We start from the raw sequence: 13,320 nt of genomic DNA on the forward strand, positions 1-13,320 counted from the left end.
GCTGGTAGAGAGCCTATAAATCTCTAATCTGTCTCCCTCCAATTCATCACCCTCGTTCTTTTCCCCCCTCACGCCTTCTGTCATTCATACGAAATGCTGTTTGGATGAATTTATTTTCAAAAGATAAGCGTTTATGTCTGTATAAGCTAGATCTGAGCCGAAGCATTTGGCATGTTTGAGCCAGGATGTCTGACGGGAGGAGGTGGGGGGGACAACAGGAAGACTGCTTGGGGTTGTGAGGAAGTGAGTGAGTAAGGGCAAGGAGGGAAGAAGCGAGGGAATGGGAGCGAAGGAGTAAGTCAACGCAAAACTGTGAGGAAAAAAATAACAAAAATCAAAACAGAAAAATCACAAATAGGCAAGTATATGTTGGTGTATGACTATAAATTAAAAAAAGCCCATTAGGTCTACATATGTGCGAAAGATGCTCCATCAGAAGAGAGGTCATATGAAGATGAGGTTGCTGTAATTCGCAGTGACAGTTGCGGATGAGTTATGGGGGAAGTGTAGCATGTAAATCACCATGTTGCTACTGCTACTACTACAACCTCAAGTGCTTAAAGCCGCTCTGGGCAGAGAGGGCCAGGGAGAGGAGAGCGGCTCCTCGGGCAAAGCAAGGGAAGCGTGGACACATAGAGATATTTACATGCAGTCAGACAGACTTCCTGGCATTGTCAGCCTGAGAGCGTTGATGTCAGATCCACTCCTTCCTGTGCAGAAGGGAGAACGCCATGCGATGACAATGGGCCCAAAACAGGACAAAGAGGAAATGTTTAAATTTAGGCCCCTTCTACCACCATCTCCTCTTCCACGGCTACAGCGGCGCTCTGGAGCTGTTTAGTTTTTGTGAATTCCTTCGGTTTCCCCCCCTGAGCTCTCTCTCCCCCATTGTGTCATTTCAATAGAAGGATTTTCACATTCAACGCAAATCCCAAAGGAGGATCAGCTACTGAGACCAGAGTTCAGTCAATCACTTGTTTTCACTGATGTTCCTTTCAGGAGATATAAGTGCCTCATTATAAACCCATCCCACAAATGGGATAGAAAGAAAATAAACTGTAAGTATACATCAAAAATATAAGCTATAATGACTATGGATAATAGATTGGGGTTATAGGCTAGTTAAGGAAAGGAATAATAGGATTAAAGGCACAGTAAACATCCCAAGGTTAAAATTATATTAATATTAGCCAATATATATATATAGTCTCACTAAAATAGAAAAAACCTAACTCAGCTCTAAAATTGTTATTCATGATAACAATTACAGATAATTACAGTGACTTTCCCATGTGTGTGTGTGTGTGTGTGTGTGTGTGTGTGTGTGTGTGTGTGTGTGTGTGTAGGGTGTGTGGGGTGTGTGTCTCTCGCTGTCTGCGTGAGAGCATTATCACAAATCAGAGTGTCGGCGTCTGCAGGAGCTTACAGGGCAAGAGTTCACCGGTCTGTCCCTAACTCCGGGAGTTTCTCTGAGTTTCACGATAGCGGACCAAGTTTAGTTTAGAGAGGCTAGAACCAAAACACAGGATCTCTACGAGGGAGTCGCTGTCCGCAGCATAACTTCTGCCTTACTCATGGATTTATGTTAAGACCGTCAAAGCAGCAGTGGATATGTTGAGCCGGCGTTAAAGACGCTGTTTTCATTGACTTCCAGGACGGCGGCTACGGGACGTTTTTCTGCGGGTAAGTTAACTTTGTTAGCTTTGACGGGCTACTTGAAGCGGTCAAAGGAGATGTTTATTTTTCATTTATACACAACAACTCGACGTGAAAGTTATTGATAAGTTATTGATAACTTTTACTCACACAGGCTGTCAATTCGGCTCACAGTTTGAAGACGCGTCCGGTTAAGTCAGTTCACGTTAGCGCTAAAACTAAATTAGCTACTGAACTGGAGCGTTAACGTCAATTTTAATGACGCCATATTTAAAAAGAAAAGACATAATGCTGACTGTCAGACGCCCAACACGAAGTTAACTCACCCTGCCACTCTGAGCTGCTGTACAGTCAGTTTTAGCTAACTACAGATGGAGACAGAGCTCCTAGTGACAGTTTATGGAAGCCAAAAACAACAAAAATAGTTATATATGTCTATGTTTTTTACGTGTATAGAAGTTTACACCATTATAAGCGTAACTACCAGCCTTTATGACTAATGAGCAATGAAAAATAATAGTAACGTTAAAGAGACGTCACATTTTAATGCTTAAAATGCATTTAATGCTTTCAAATAATATTAAAGAGTACTGTGCTCGTAAACTGACATTTTTATTTATTTATTTTTATATTAAGTCCTCTCTTTTGATAGTTTGATAGGCTACAAATCAAATTGTGATATTATGCAAAAAAGCCTGCTTGAATGAAACACAACAAATGTAATGCTGGAGGTCCCCATTTACTCAAGAGGCTTCTATACATTAAATGGGGGTAATTAACATGTAGTAGTGTTGCGGTTGGCCAGCATCTTCTCCTTGTTCCTCAAAAGACGGCGCTTATCTGAGCTATGATGATGTCACAGCCGGAGCAGGCCTGAAATAACCAGTGTTTCCATGACAACACAGCCTCCTGGTTTAAATGGTGGACGGGGGACTGTGTCTCAAATAATTACTTTGGATAATGTGGACCAAATATGGGGGGTGGTGGGTGTTTGTGACTGTTGACTCATGGTACAAAAGCCCTTGTCTGAGAATCACAAAACGAGACCTCTGATGCTCTCACTGTGGTTTAGTGTTCAGGTAGCACTACATGTCTATTATTCTTGAACGTTTGACCTCCCATGTAGGAAAAACGCAGCCCGCCTGCCACTGAGAATATGTAATATGATACATTCAGCGTATTTACTGGCAAGACAGAAATAAGCATGGCATAAAAATATAGGCTGTGAGTTTAATGTCAAACTCCTAAATAAAAATGTGGTTTTCCTCCTCCAGGTATTACAGAGAGAGAGGAAGGCCCGAGACATGATGTCCATTGGAGCTAATAGCTGACACTGTAGAATGAGAGAGGATGGAAAAGACAGACAACCCTGCCCCTGAGAGTAACGACCCTAATGGGTTTGTCAACCGAGTGTTTAATGTTTCTCTGGATGTGGAGAATGAGACGAGCAGTGTTTATATTCAGGAGACTGGGTCAGGGCCTGCAGATGGGCAGGGAGTCACCCAGGCCGCCTCTCCTCAGACCCCTGTCAAGGACAGACAGGAGGTCAGCCGGAGGCCCCGTGCTACAGGGGGCATCTGGAAGATCTTGAACCGCAAGAGAGCCGGCTCAGAGCTAGAGCGCAGACCCCACTCCATGATCCTGCCAGGGGAGGCTTCCATCCCTAAACTCTCATTTGCTGACAAAGTTCGCTCTTTCAAAAAGCTTAAATCCCCCTCTGTGTTTAGAGGAAAGACAGGGAAACTGTCCACTAGTAAATTCAGCAACTCCTTGGTGGATGAGGAATCTTTCTGCCACGACATTGGCACTCCGCAGCAGTCCAGTAGGGGCACACTTAAAAACCGTGGCAAGAGGCACTCGTATGCTGGCTACACGGCAGAATTTGACTGCTCGTTCGAAGACCTTGACCTCACAGCTCCTATTGACAGCCACCAGCCCACTGTAATAGAAGAGACTGTGACTCAGAATGGTTGTAAACAACCAGAAAGAGTTTGCTATACTAAAAGAAGCCACAACAACTCAACCAACTGTAATAAAACAGCTGCAGGCTGTGAAGAACCTGGCATTAAAGGTAGCCCGAGCACCCACCAGGGGAGAGGGAGGCGGCACAAAGATGTTTGGAGTTACCTGAGGAGGATTTCCCTTTTGGGGAAGGCCAATCCTGCCTACTCAGAGAGGAGTTTTGACTCTGAGCTTCACTCTTTGGACAAGACCATGGACTCAGACTATGGTTCTGTTGACTTTGAGAGTGTCAGAGACTTTCAACCACCACCCCCTAAACACTCTGACACCAAGGGCCACTTTGGTGGTCTGTTCAAGTTTTTCAACAGTGTAGCAGAGACAGCCAGAAAATGGCGGACAACATCCCACTCCTTCACTCCTCCGGAGGGGGATAGCACTCAGATGAGCTCCCCACGGGCCGCACAGCGCACAGTGGACAACATTCACAGTGTGTCCCTGACACTTCACAGTGACGGACTTCCAAAATCCCTGCCTATTCCATCATCACCAGTGACCGCTAAACCCTCATACTCCAGCAGCTTTGACAGAGAGGCTCCAGCACCTGTGACAGTTGGACGTTCCCCTAAGGTGGTTCTGAAAGCCTTCAGGGCATGCTCAGGACCCCCAGCTGTCAATGGCCTTCACAGTTCTGATGGCACAGACGAACATTTACATAGAGAGACAAACCATAGGTCAACAGCCATAGTAGAGAATCATATCTCCCAGTCAGGTCCAAACACAGAGACTAACACAAGAGCAGAGGTTGAAAGGGATCCATTAGACTGTCTCTGTCAAGAGGAAAAGGTAGAGGGACAGACAGGAAATGAGCAGGATTCCAGGGATGCTCCACCTGACTCCCACCAGATACAGGATGTGAATGTCCAATCACAACAAGGTGATAAAGAGAGCACAACCAATAGTGTACCAGCATCAGATTCAACAGAGGAAATATTTAAGGTATGTGACTTTAAATACAAAATGAGGTGTGTTCACTACCAGCTACTGGATTTGAATAAATTTATTTGGTAAACAAGCTGGTCATTTGTGTTGCTAAACTACTGTTGTGTTGAGATATTCATGTATAATATGTCTCGCATTTATGCCATAACCACATTCCATTGCAGGCTATTTCCACATCATTAACATTGCCAAAGGCATGCATCATGTAATTACTGCTCAAAATATCATTTATGTAACTGTTTTAACCATGGCCATTCTTTTGCTTCTTAAAATCATCAACAGCAAACTCGACTATAAATGGTACCAGAGCTCTTACTCATTTCTTCTTGGTATAAGTCCTAGGTGTGGTTCATTAACTGTCAGGGAGAAACAAAAACATGCAACACACCAGCCTGTGAGGACATGACTCGGGCAACTACTCTACAGTTGTCCTTTTGCCCCATCTGTTGGAGAGATGAGGAAACAGTCAGTAATTACAATGGTAGACAACAGCATATCAGGGGTTTGTCCTTTCCTGCTTAGCAAGGAGAGAGTAGCTTGTAAGAAAACCCTATTTCCCATAAAGCTGTCCGTGTGTGTGTGACTGCGGTGGCCCTACAGCTCTGTGACGTCTGTGCTTCATGACGGCACCCTTCCCTCCTCACTCCAGTGGAGGCATTAGTCATTGCCCTCCTAGTCACACCAACGAGTCAGGACATGTTAGCCCCAACTCTTAATGACAGAATGAGATGTGACATCTACAATACTCAGCACACTTTCATAGGGGTTTGTTATGCAAGGGCAAGGGCTGTGGGAATTAGTGTTTAGGGAAGGGTGTTAACGTGTAGTCCTGCAACAATTTAGGAGAAATGATGAGTCCAGGAAAATCCTCCTCCCTCAACACCAACCGTTTATAAATTAAATCTACCTGACAGTTGTATTTTCTTTCTTGTGTTCTGAAATTTAACTGCCATTAAGGGGCAGTCTTGGCACCTGTGGCTCACGACCTGATGTATTGCCTTTAGGAACATGAGCTCATGGTTAGTTGAATCTTTTGAAAGGAATCATCAGGTATATTTTGATGAATCTATTGAGACATTAATTCTAATTCCCTGTGCAAGAAATGAAATGTTGCACCTTTATCTGGGCCAAACTTGCTGAGTATCTGTGCCAATCACAGCTGTGTGAGCAGATTGCCAGCCAGACAGGCTGCAGTGTAAGACAGCCGTGCCCAGCCGTGCCCCACTCTAGCACAGAGAAGACCTCTGTACCCCACAAGCCCCGGCGCCCTCGTCCTCGCCCGGCCTCAGCTGTACTGGAACTGTGGAGGCCTAACCCCGACCGAGATCTCTACAACCACTATAGTGAGGTTGGCTCACTGTGCCGACGGAGACGCAGGCCCGCTCCTACCATGCATCACTCTCCGGGGCAGAGACGGACAGCTGCACGCTCCAGGCCTTGCTCTGTCATAGAGACCAGTGTTACTAGGGAGACGCAGTCCACGGAGCTGCACCACAGAGTAAGATGTCAAATGACAAACACAGGCTTTTATGCATAATTTCACTGAAAGCAAACACAGACATAAAAATGACAAATAAGCAGTCACATATCATATCACATTTATCATGATGAAAATGCATTTATATAGAGTAGCTGCAACAATTATTCAATTAATCTATTAGTCCATTGATAGAAAATTAATTGTCAACTATTTGATAATCAATTAATCGTTTCAGTCATTTTTCAAGCAAAAACACTTGGTGGTTCCAGCTTTTTAAATGTGAGGATTTGTTTCTCATTGATGATAATAAATAGTCTTTGGGTTTTGGACAGTTGGTTGGACAAAAGAAGCAATTTAAAGATATCACTTTGGGCTCTGGAAAATTGTGATGAGCATTTTTCCTTTTTTTTTGCCATTTTATTGACTAAACAATTAATTGATTAACAGTGAAAATAAGCAACAGAATAATACATCATGAAATAATCATTAGTTGCAGCCTTAACATATAGTAGACATGAATATACAGTATAACATCCTGATGTTGAAAAAATGAAAGTAGGTGGACAGTCTCAGTGGTAGCCTCCAACTCACTGATAAATATAGCCATAATGTCCATAATGAATCAAACACACACTACTGACTTTGAAGGGCAGCCTAGTACTAACCCAGTATTTATACCACTCACTGTTAGCTGCAACAATGCATGCATGCTCTGCCCCATTTATAGAGGCCTGTATTTCTGGATGCTGCTTTTCCCTCAGCTCACTTTCCCTCTCTCTTTTTATTTCTCTTTTTCTCTCTCCCTCACCCTTTCGCTGTCTTTTCTTTCTTTCTTTGTGGCTTCTCTCCCTCTCTCCCTCACTCTCAGTCTTTCTCTGTGGCCAATTTTCTGCCTCATCGCTCCCATAAGCTCTACCTCTCGTTGCCCTAACTCAGAGTCAGTTCATTTTAACCTGAGAGACCGCCGGGTTGGCGTGATGTATAGTCTCTCTTGGTTTGCTGCGGGGCATGCACACCGACCAATGCACCAGAATAGACTTGCTGAATGTGAAATACTTTAATTCTGTGCACAAAAAAAAAAAATGGGACAAGGCAGTATGGAAGATTTTTTTTTTTTACTTGAAGGGCAGAGGAATGTGTGCATTCAACCTTGTGTGTGTGAGCGTGTGCATCAAAATAACTCTGTGTGGAATATAGGAGATGCCCTAACTACTCAGTACCCTCTAGGCCTTGTCTCGCCCCCCGGGTGTGTCACCGTTAGAGCCCCCACTCAGGGTGTCTATCCAGCGGTGCCGCTCCCTTCCGCTGCCCCCCAGCACCCTCGCTGCATTGGCGTTGCTCCTGCCTCCGTCAGGTACCATTGCATATTTTTTTTCAACATTAATATGCAGACTGTTGATTGATGTGTGTTTGTTTGATTGATTGATCACTTGTTTACCCGCCCGTCTGCATGTGTCTGTCCCCGCAGACATGGGTCAGTCGTCATCATCGGTGCGTCTGCGGTCTGGAGGCTCTGGTAGCTGCAGGAGGAGGAGGCTCTTGAGACCGGGTTCAGAACCACTGCAGGTCAACGTTGTGAGTCGAACACACACCCGCATAAACACACACACATAAATACAGATCAGTTTTACTTTTCATTCTGTCAGGATTTCAAGGCCTTTAGAGGCATTCATTAAAAACAATCATCAGGTTTGCATAGAAAAAAATAACTGTGACCACTATAAATCAGGGCTGTCAAAATAAGCCGAGAATGATGTTCTATTACTCCTTCTAAAAAAACACATGGGTTTGAACCATTTAGATATTTATTTTTGCAATTTATGTCCTTAAGAGGGCAAACCAATACAATGAAAGACATAATTACTTGTGAAGGTATATTTATTTCTATATCTGCGTACCTACACATTGCAAAATAAGCTAATAAATAATGTCCTATACCATGAAACATTTTAAGACTGTTGACCTCTCTGCCTCTCTCCCTCACTCTTTCCCTGAGCTGTAGTTGTTTCTAGAGTGAGAACTGAGAATGCACTGCCTCTTAGAGCGAGACCAAAGAGTAGTTTGTAACATGTGAGATGTTATTCAATAGCATAGTAGCGCAACTGTAGCTTAAATGGCTTGCATACAACTTTTTCTGGAGGTTCCGCAATTTTACATCTACTGACCAAATTTTTGTAGATTGCTCGGAGTGCAAATCACTTTCTCCACAGCTAAAATGGATTGTGAACTCTCTGCCATCATCATCATTAATTGTGTATGACTCCTGTCCATCTTGCAGTTAATGCAGTACAGCGGGGCAGACAGCCGTGGTCATGGCCGGCATCATGCTGTGTTTTTTCCCAATCAAGTAGTAATTTTCACAATCAAATCTGAGTTGTTTTTGTTTTTGTTTTGTTTTTTCAACTCAATCCATTCATTTATATATTTGAATTAAGAACATTTCTTCACAGCTTGAATATATATGTAATATTAAAGGCCTTTCACACCCGCACAAACACATACACCCACATGCGTCACACTGAGTTTGTTCACCTGTCGCACATGTGAGCAGACGCAGATGAGATAATAGGACGTTTAATGGAGTAGGAGTATGACTGATAAATAACCTCTCACTGATGCCGCTAATATGGAGATGACAGAGCACTGGTCAATGTTTCATCAGATAATGAAGCAACTGATCCGTGAAGATGGTGGCCATGTAGATTAATGTCATCCAGTACTCTTAGGCTATTACTCATCCTGAATTGGCCACCCAACATTTCAGATGTTTTTTTAATCTGTCGAGAACACACACGCAGACAAGTGGACTGAATTCAACAGCAGCAAAAAGGAATGACATTAAATCGTTTTCATATACCTGTCGTGTTGGAATCTATGAGAAGTGTGATGTGTCTTTGTCAGCTGTGTAAAATTAGCTTCAGAGTACGTTGGAGTATTACTACTCAGGAAGTGAAACCAGGCATTTCAGAATCAGTGCTTTGATGTGCAAGTGGCCTCGGGGGGATTCTAGTGGAAGGAGATGCAGAGTGTCTCTGAAACATCCTGACACGGTAGTGAACATTTCTGGGGCTGTGTCCAACATCTATACCTACAGAACTTCAATGCACAGGGCTTAACACTACTTACACTATTATTTGATCATACTAAATTGAATCTCTTCTGAGTCTCTAGATTTTTTTCTTTCATTTTTTAAGAAATACTTTAGAGCACATGCTATTTTTGATACATATTCAGTAGCATTCATTATACAAGAAATATATGATCAATTTAATCCAAGAATGAGTGTTCACAGTGTTGTAAAGCTATTCTACAGTGGACTTCAATTCAAACTGTTTACAAGGAGTCAGACAGGATTAACCACAGCATTTGCAGCACAATAACTAGTCCATTTTCATGAGATATGCTGTCAACTCAACTGTTGAATGATGAGCCCTGGGGATTTCAGCGCTGGCACGTCCTTGGCATTGAAATTAACTAAACTGTATCTTTGAGGAGGTGATACTACAGCATTTCAGCTTTGATTATAACTTTTTTCCTTGCTGGTCTAAATAGTGTTTGTGAGCCACTGCACGTTGTTGCCATGACACTCTGCTGGCTCCTGTTCATCTTCTTGCTTCTATCTTTAGGCAGCCTTTTTAAGTGTGAGCTAAATAGAGAAAGTGTGTGGGTGAGTGAGTGAGAGAAAAAGGGGTGGGAGAGAAACAGAGAGGGGAAGAGAGAGATGCTCCCTTTGTATGTGCACTTTTGTGTCGTGGCCCTCCCCTGGGGTAGGGAACGTGGACTCATAACACTGGAAATGTCTCGTGTGTGTTTAAATGGCAAGGGAAGTTCATTTGCAGCAGACTCAAATGCTGGGATTTATGACTGCATCTTGACTTGGAGGTAGCATATTTATATATAGATATGTATAAATACATATCTATATATAATGTATACGCACAATATGACATAACATGGTAGCGCAGCTTTAGAGCAGTCACGTGGATAGATGATGCTTCAACATTAAATCTGTGTGTTGCAGTCTTATTTCTGGTAAGTCATGCATTGTTTATTCGGTATAGATCTCGTGTCAGGGTCGGATCTGATGTTTGTGATACGGTGCAGTGTCTGTTACAGTCTTCCTGTCAGGATGACTACTGGAGCCTAGAGGCCGCAGGCAGAGAGAAAGCATTCTCACTGCAGTGGATTAACTGCTAATGCTGACGCCTCTCTTCTCCCTTTCATTTAAATGGATTTCTCCCCCCCAGTCACTGCCCTCTCCTCTCCTCTCCTCTCCTCTCCTCTCCTCTCCTCTCCTCTCCTCTCCTCTCCTCTCCTCTCCTCTCCTCTCCTCTCCTCTCCTCTAACAAACACTTAGCAGTGGTGGCGGTCTTTGTTAATTCCTATGCAGATGAGAGGACAGTTTCCTGTGTGTTACTAATGCTGTGCCCGAAGCTCTGCTGACAACTTGTCAGAAAGGGGGACTGTCTTATTAAGGACTTCACGCAGATTAAGAGTTTCAACAGAAATCTTATATGATTAAGTTTGGGCTAACCTAGCTCTGTCTGGTCATAATCATATTATGCAATGCTATCTATTTATTATGAGCGCATGAGTCAGCAGGCAGTGGCTAGTTAGGGAAATAGTAGGGCAGGGATGAAAGAGGACAAATTCGAGTTGAACAACTATTTATGAGCACACTTTAATACACATGTGATGGGCACAAGTGCTCGTATGTTAATTTAACCACATATGCATAGTTTCTGTTTGTATCCGCCTCCGAGGCCTCAGCCCCTCTACACACACACACACACACACACACACACACACTTCACATGCTCTCCTGATGTATTCAGAATTCATCTGCCAGGGTGTGTGAGTCATTGCATTGACGACCTCATTATTTGGTGAGGAATGAATAGCACCGGCTAGTGATATCTCTGTCAAACACACTGTGAATGTGTGGCATTCGCTTCACCCTGGGCTTTATTTTAGAGCCCCCTGAGACAGACCATGAGAATAGGTATTCCTGAAAATAACCACATGTATGTACAGTCCGCACTCTGAGCCACAGGCGACCTAGAATCTTTTATCAGTGTTCATTCAACATGGTTCCCCTGCCAAGGTGCAGGCGCACATCCGCTGTGACTTACTGCAGCCACCAGCTAATACTGTTTTGTAGGATGCAGCGGCTCTGATAAATAGTAGTGCCGCTGACTGAATCTGAGCAGGTGGTTGTGTCAGAGCCTCCCTAGGCTGTTTCTTCCAAAGAATGGGTTTCTGCCTGTCAGGTGTGTGTGCCTGTGTTGTTGTTGTTGTTGTTGTTGAATGCATAGGCGTGCAACTCCATGCTTATGTGGCGTGTGCGTGTTAAGAGGGAGAGACAGCTAGGCTCAGGGCCTTTTCTCTTATATAACTATTGAGAGGGTTTCCTTTTCTCCCTACAAAAGCCATCTCCACTTTTATTTCAGATGGCTGCATGTTCCCAGAGACTGGAGGAGTAGTTCTGTGTTCATTCTCTTACTCACTGGTGTATCCTGTTTTACAATATCTCCGCATCAGTATTTTGTCAGATCATGCATGCCCATGCATGTACAGATTTGTGCTTTCTTGGAGCACATTCTGTTTTATACCTCATCAGGGCCGGTATTTTTATCCGTCTATCATCACCACAACTATGTTATGCTGCTGCCACAGGAGGACAGTCTAGATATATTGGCGGATGGTTTCAGTAATACCACAACATGCACTGATTTTTGTTACGAGACTATTTAAGGCCTTAGGCACTCCGGTGCTTGTTATCCAGCATCAGTTGTATCATTTGTGATAGTTTTCCCAGGCTGCTTAGGTGATTTTACCCACGGTCATCAGCTTCTAGTGTTTATGTAATACGATGTTTGTTTTCATGGTTATTTGACAGGTTTATGTTAGGGTAAAGACTTTTCTGGTCTCAAGTCAACACAGAAGAATGTCACCTTGGGTTTGGTAATATGATAATATAATGATCCCTTATTATCTGACAGCACAATCTTAGTGCAGACAGCCCACAGGCGAAAATGTGTTACAGCTATCTTTCATATAGATTTTATGTGTGTATTAATTCCACTGTTAACTTTCACTGTAGCTATTATGTGTGTTGGTGTTTTGTTTTGTTTTTTTGTTGTTTTTTTTACAGCTTTTCAACCGACTGTCTTGTTACAATCAATTCAGTAGCCTTTACTGGCATGACATTTACATTAATCTCATTATTCTGTACAATACATGGAGGATGTTATGAGGCTCATGTCCTGCCATTGTTTAGTTGCAGCTGGAACAACCTAAAAGACTCCTCCTGGATCCATATTCTTCACATATGTATGTGAAGAAATTAATTAATTTGTAATTAATTGAGGTAAATTTGTGGCCTATTTAAGTGCATCTGAATTGACTTAAAGTTGCCCTGTGGATTTTCAGACCACCTATAGTGCTATGAAGCAATGTTTTACTAATGAGTCCCTGTTTTGTTTGTATGCACAATACATGTGCATTGCAATACACATTGCCACCAGTTTTCAACGATCAGAACTTATCAATGGTAAGATGCAAAAAACCTGCACTGCGCCAACAGATGAATGAAGAGGAAGACTACTAGCTTGTAAAAAAAGATGTAAACATTACACAATTTAAAAAAAAATCTGCTTTGCAAGTATTTTATGAGGAAGTGCAGTCAATGTGTTTATTAAACCTCAAAGATACACACAATGTGCTTTGTTGAGAAACACTGAATGTAAATGTAATTATTGTTTTGTTTACAAGAAAACACCACAGGGCACCTTTAATTACAAACAAAGACACTTAATAACTCTGTCTTCAGCTGAGGACGTACGAATTACACCGGGCACTTAATTTTCAACTACTTCATTTTGACAATGCACAGCTCTCTTTGCACCACCATTAGGCCAAAACCATTCCACACAAGATATTTAATGACAGATTACCATTTAACTTTTAGTAGACTAATGAAATAACTTAAGTGGTAGCGGTTCATAAGATACAAAAATGCTTGATGACAAACAAAAACTTTTTTTTTTAATCCTACATAAATTCAAAATGAAGCATACATGGCTGTTATATTCATGGTCAGCTCTCGTGCAGGCTAAAAACATGTTCAGATGTAACCAGCATTGACAGTTGGGCCAAAAAACAGAGGAAACTAAGCTGGCAAGTATTTACACTCATCTGAGGTGCTAATACATTATTCAGAG

The 13,320-nt window shown here is 42.7% G+C and overlaps 1 protein-coding gene across 1 annotated transcript in view; it reads left to right on the forward strand.

Annotated features, from left to right (window-relative positions):
• Positions 1-1,475: 1,475 nt before the first annotated feature.
• LOC141013480 (uncharacterized) overlaps positions 1,476-13,320 on the forward strand; it is a 48,829-nt gene continuing 36,984 nt past the window's right edge. Inside the window, exons 1-4 of the mRNA XM_073487232.1 lie at positions 1,476-1,683; positions 2,931-4,614; positions 7,325-7,451; positions 7,566-7,672. Of these exons, the coding sequence (XP_073343333.1) occupies positions 3,007-4,614; positions 7,325-7,451; positions 7,566-7,672 (1,842 nt within the window). The 5' untranslated portion in view covers positions 1,476-1,683; positions 2,931-3,006. The remainder of the gene's footprint in view (positions 1,684-2,930; positions 4,615-7,324; positions 7,452-7,565; positions 7,673-13,320) is intronic.

Source organism: Pagrus major, chromosome 18 (genome assembly GCF_040436345.1).
Source record: "Pagrus major chromosome 18, Pma_NU_1.0".
Lineage (NCBI taxonomy): Eukaryota > Metazoa > Chordata > Actinopteri > Spariformes > Sparidae > Pagrus > Pagrus major.